Source organism: Sardina pilchardus, chromosome 20, assembly GCF_963854185.1.
Source record: "Sardina pilchardus chromosome 20, fSarPil1.1, whole genome shotgun sequence".
Taxonomy (NCBI): Eukaryota; Metazoa; Chordata; class Actinopteri; order Clupeiformes; family Clupeidae; genus Sardina; species Sardina pilchardus.
In genome coordinates this window covers 27,738,708-27,743,707 of record NC_085013.1, presented here as the reverse complement: position 1 = coordinate 27,743,707, position 5,000 = coordinate 27,738,708, and the positions used below count along the sequence as shown (strand labels likewise).

Below are 5,000 nucleotides of genomic sequence, written 5' to 3'. Positions count from 1 at the left end.
GCTGGGGAGCAGAGACTGGGAATCCTGGAGGCGTGGGTACTGTGTAATGTTGGAGGAGAGGAGAGGGGGCATAGAGTGGATGGAGAGAGGGAGGAGTGGAGAAGAAGAGGAGGAGGAGAGGGTGTAGAGAGAGGGAGGAGAGGAGGAGGAGCTGGTTTGGAGAGAGGGTCGATGGAAAGAGAGGAGGAGGAGAGAGGATAGAGAGAAGGGAGGGAAAGAGGGGAGGAGTAGAGGGGTAGAGGCAGAAGGGTGGAGAGAGGAGATGGAAAGAGGGGAGGAGGAGGAGGAGAGGTGATGGAGAGAGGAAGAGGGGGAGGGAGAGGGGAGGAGAAGAGGGGAACTGGTCTCATAGCAGTCATGTTGAATTTATGACACACACGCACCTGTCATACACGCTCCAGAGACTGTTTCACACGCACAACCCGGGGATATGCAATCACTCAAACACTTCTGCCTGTATGTGTGTGTGTGAGAAAGTGTGTGTGTGAGTACTAAGGCTCTGACTCATGCAAGCGCGCGAACACACACACACACACACACACACACAGAGAGAGAAAAACACATATAAGCATGCAGACAGACAAGTACATGCACTTGCTGAACCCCCAACCTGGGCTAATCATTGGCACTGTGTATTTCTGTTAATAGAACACACTGAGAAGGTTACTCATTCTTTCTGTTAATAGAACACACTGAGTAGGTTACGCATTCTTTCAGGACAGGCGTACTGTGAGATGATGGACATAAACACTTAAAGGTGCACTATGTAATATCAGGTACTTTTTGCCGACTGTAGAGCTCCCCCTAGAGTCGAGATATATTTATATTTTACTCAGCCGTTGTAAATAGCCTACTTCTTGTGGCTTGTGCCTCTTGAAAATGAAAATGAGGCCAAGGGTTAACAAATTAGGCAACTGTTTCCAAAGTGCTATATATCTACTGAAAAGTTAATGTTTCACGATTCTCACGAGATGTTGTCTTATGGTTGACTATTTTTGAAGTTGGATGGCTGGTTCTCTCATTAGCGATTCGCTACGGCTATGCTATATGGCTATGCCAGGTGAGCGATTCCCCTATTACAGGTTAATTTACCATCCAAATGGCTTCATAAGTATAGGTAATATTATATTAAGGATGAAAAGCTTGCATAGTGTACCTTTAACGCACTTACTCGTATAAACAAGGACATTTACTGCCCGATGTCATGTGACATATATCACATTCACTTGGAGTCCCCATTTTCATTTATCTCTGTCTCACTCTCTCTCCCTCGGTTTTTTTTATTTCTCTCTCTTTCTCCTTCTCTCTGTCACACAATCTTTTTGTTTTTCTCTTTCCCTCTGTCTCACTTTTTGTTTTTCTCAAACACACTTTCTCTTCCTCTCTCTCTGTCTAACTCACCCTCTATTCATTTTTTTTTTCTTTCTGTCTCTCTCTGTCTTTCTTTCTTTCTTTCTTTCTCATTCTCTGCCCGGTCTACCTTCATCATCCTCTCTCTCTCTCTCTCTCTCTCTCGTTCCCCTTCTCTCAGAGTCCGAGGTGGGCATGACGACGGTCAACCGCTGCCTGGACGCGGCGAAGGCCTGCAACGTGGACGAGGCGTGCCAGAAGCTGCGCACCGAGTACGTGTCGGCGTGCATCGGCGCCTCCGCATCCTCGCGCGGCGGTCAGCAGCCGTGCAACCGGGCGCGCTGCAGCAAGGTGTGGTCAACATTATTCCATGGCAATTAGCCTATTTCACAAGATGTCGCCACTGTGTAAACTAACTTCCTCTGGAACAGCTCAGTCTATTCATGGGTTTCATCCGGTCCCTTTCCACAGGTGTATAAAATCAAGCACCTTGATTATGAATGCAGACTGCATGGTGCTTGATTAACCCACCTGTGGAAAGGGACCTGATGAAACCCATGAATAGGAAAGACAGAAACAGGAAGATGTTTTACCCTGCCAATTAAGGCATCATTAACATCAACTAGGCCAGACACCTGGACACTGTGAAATTGGCTCATGGCACTTGGTGTGAGACTGCAGCTTTATTCACGATACCGGGAGCAAGTTACCCACATGAAAGTCAAAGTAACAAGCCCACACATCTGTGGGTGAAGCCAGTTCGTATACCCTTAACACACACACACACACACACACACACACATATAAGTGTGTTGAGATAAGAGATGAGATAAGAATGTTTACAAGAACTCCTCAACCTAAACCATATTTGTGTTTGTGTGCCATGGGGTCACCACCATATATCTCACATTGCCATAGCACAGGTTTTGGCTAACATAGCGGTTAATCTCCACATTCCTAAGGCCAGGATGGCAACTAGAGTCCATTATATATGTAAGCTATAGTCAATGGTTAATACAACGAGAAACATATTTATTTATTCTGCTATTGTCCTTAACTTTAGCCATACCATGCTATAGTTGTTGTTGTTATTATATAATTAACGGAGTGACTTATTTGATTGCTATTCTCTTTTCATTGTTTTATTTCTCATTAGGTTAGTGCTTAATTGATTGTTTTATTGATAATATTGCTATTCCCCCTTTTTGTAATTGTTCACTGTTATTTAATTTGTATTGTTATTTATTTGTATGTCGCTTTGGACAAAGGCGTCTGCTAAATAACCATAACCATAACCAACCATAACCATAACCATATTGAATTTATCCCACATAGGCGCTGCGCAAGTTCTTCGACCGCGTGCCCCCGGCGCATGCCCACGCGCTGCTCTTCTGCCCGTGCCAGGACACGGCGTGTGGCGAGCGGCGGCGCCAGACCGTGGTGCCCGCCTGCTCCTACCAGGAGGGACCCGCCACCGACCAGCCCAACTGCCTGCAGCAGCTGCGCGTCTGCACCGCCGACTACGTCTGCAAGTCAGTGGCCTCCACACACACACACACACACACACACACACACACACACACACACAAATGGACACATACTGTACACACACAAGCATGACCGTGCATGACCACACATACACCCACAATGACACATACTGTACACACACACGGACACATACAAACACAAGCACACATACAAGCATAAGACACACATGCATGCACACACACACACACACACACACACACACACACAAATGGACACATACACATGAGCACACATACATAAGCATAAGACAAACATAAGATGCATACACCCACAAACATATAAGCACAAGCATTCAGACAGAAGCATTCACCATACCTGTCAGCCCTACTGTTTACCAAGTTTCTGGAATATATTAGCTTTTTTGCCTGTTATCTTCCTGATTTGAATATTTTCTGTAAATATTCTGTATTTACCCATCCTTACACAGTCCTTACCATTGTACTTGTTTCAGTCTCTGCAGTGAAATAGCCTTGCCATATTCCTTTCACTGGCTTCAAGTGCTGCTTGTTCCATTCACTAAACCTGCTGATTCCAATTAGCGCAACTCCTCACCCAGGTAGATGAGCTAATTAGTGATACGCATGTGTAATTGAACTGGGTAATTGACCTGTGTTAAGTGCTCAGACAGACAAAAAAAAAAAAAAAAAACATGGCAGGACTTTTTTATTTCCTGAAACTTGGATGTCCGCCCTGTGACAGACAGAGCGTTGAGCGCTCTCAAAAGCGGCGCCTTCATCTCATGCCATGTCCCGTGTGTGCCACGTATACAGTATGTCCCATACTGAGTCCCATGCCAATGCTTCAAACTCGCTTGAACAGATTCAAGACAGTAGCCTGGCACGCCCTCCCAGTGACGCAACGCCTTCAGGCTTTTGCTGCTGGTCTGGTCAACTGCTCATTGAGAAGGATTTCTGAGTTCCCGAAATCTGCGGAACTGCCCCCTTTGGTCGAGAACCAATCAACTTTGAGCAGCTCCAACGGCTCTGGGTAGAGGCGTGTTCAAGGCAGAGGAAAGAGTGTTGTTATTGGTTTAAACTCGGCAATCCGCTTTCTGACATCTACCAGTAGCAAATCGAGGCACTTAAAGGAGGCGGGTCAACCAGCGCTGGCAAGAAACCATGTTAGTACAGGCTGTTGGTCAGACTAAAGTCTCGCAGAGCCTTTGAAAGTCGATGGTAATCAGGCTATCAAGACAGTTCCCCCTGCAGAGGCATGCAAGCATTCACACACTCCGAGATGAGCACAGGCAGCAACTCAACTGTGCAGTATTGGCTCAGCTAGAGATGTACAGACACATGCACACATGATGTAGACTCATTAAGCACGGGTTATGACATGCATGTGACCCCCCTACACACACATAGTAGATAACACACATGCAATACAGAGCACGTACTGTACATACATGTACTGTATGTACGTGCTCTTTATTGCATGTGTGTTAAAACATTTCGAAACTGTATAAAAACACGATATGAAATTAAAGTGTCCAATCAGTAGAATAGTGCTCCTTAGACGTTCTTCTATTTTTCTATTTTTCTACGTTCTACATTTTTCTCAAGAAGTTTTGAGGTGTGAATTTGCGCCAATTCAGTAGAATGGCCCATACACATACTATAAATACATACAACTCAACTGCAAATGGAACCAAGGCAGCATTATGGCAGATGCAATGTAAATATGGGCATAACCCTTCGGGCAATAATTGGCTAATCTGCTAAAATTTCATTTTAACTGACGTGTCTTAAATATCATCACAGTCATTTTTGTTTGACTCGTAACTATGGGTGACGGCGGGTGTCTGTGGGCACCCATCACCCAGTCATTTCAGTTCAGCCTCTTGTAGACATGAATGCAACAAAACACACACACACACACACACACACACACACACACATACACACACACACACCATCATCCACACGTCATCACTACTCATGGAGACATATGCACGCAATGTGATTCCCCTTCACAGATGCAGGCAAGCGTACAGGCAGCACACACATGAATACAGAGGAACACAAACAGTCTCCGGCTCGTGCCAACACACACACACACACACAAACACACACACACGCACACACACACACACACACACACAC

At 45.5% G+C, this 5,000-nt stretch overlaps 1 protein-coding gene across 1 annotated transcript in view; it reads left to right on the top strand.

Moving 5' to 3' along the window:
- Positions 1-5,000, top strand: part of gfra4a (GDNF family receptor alpha 4a) — a 49,322-nt gene that overhangs the window by 5,032 nt on the left and 39,290 nt on the right. The window contains exons 3-4 of the mRNA XM_062522186.1: positions 1,532-1,701; positions 2,686-2,882. Coding sequence (XP_062378170.1) covers positions 1,532-1,701; positions 2,686-2,882 — 367 coding nt within the window. The remainder of the gene's footprint in view (positions 1-1,531; positions 1,702-2,685; positions 2,883-5,000) is intronic.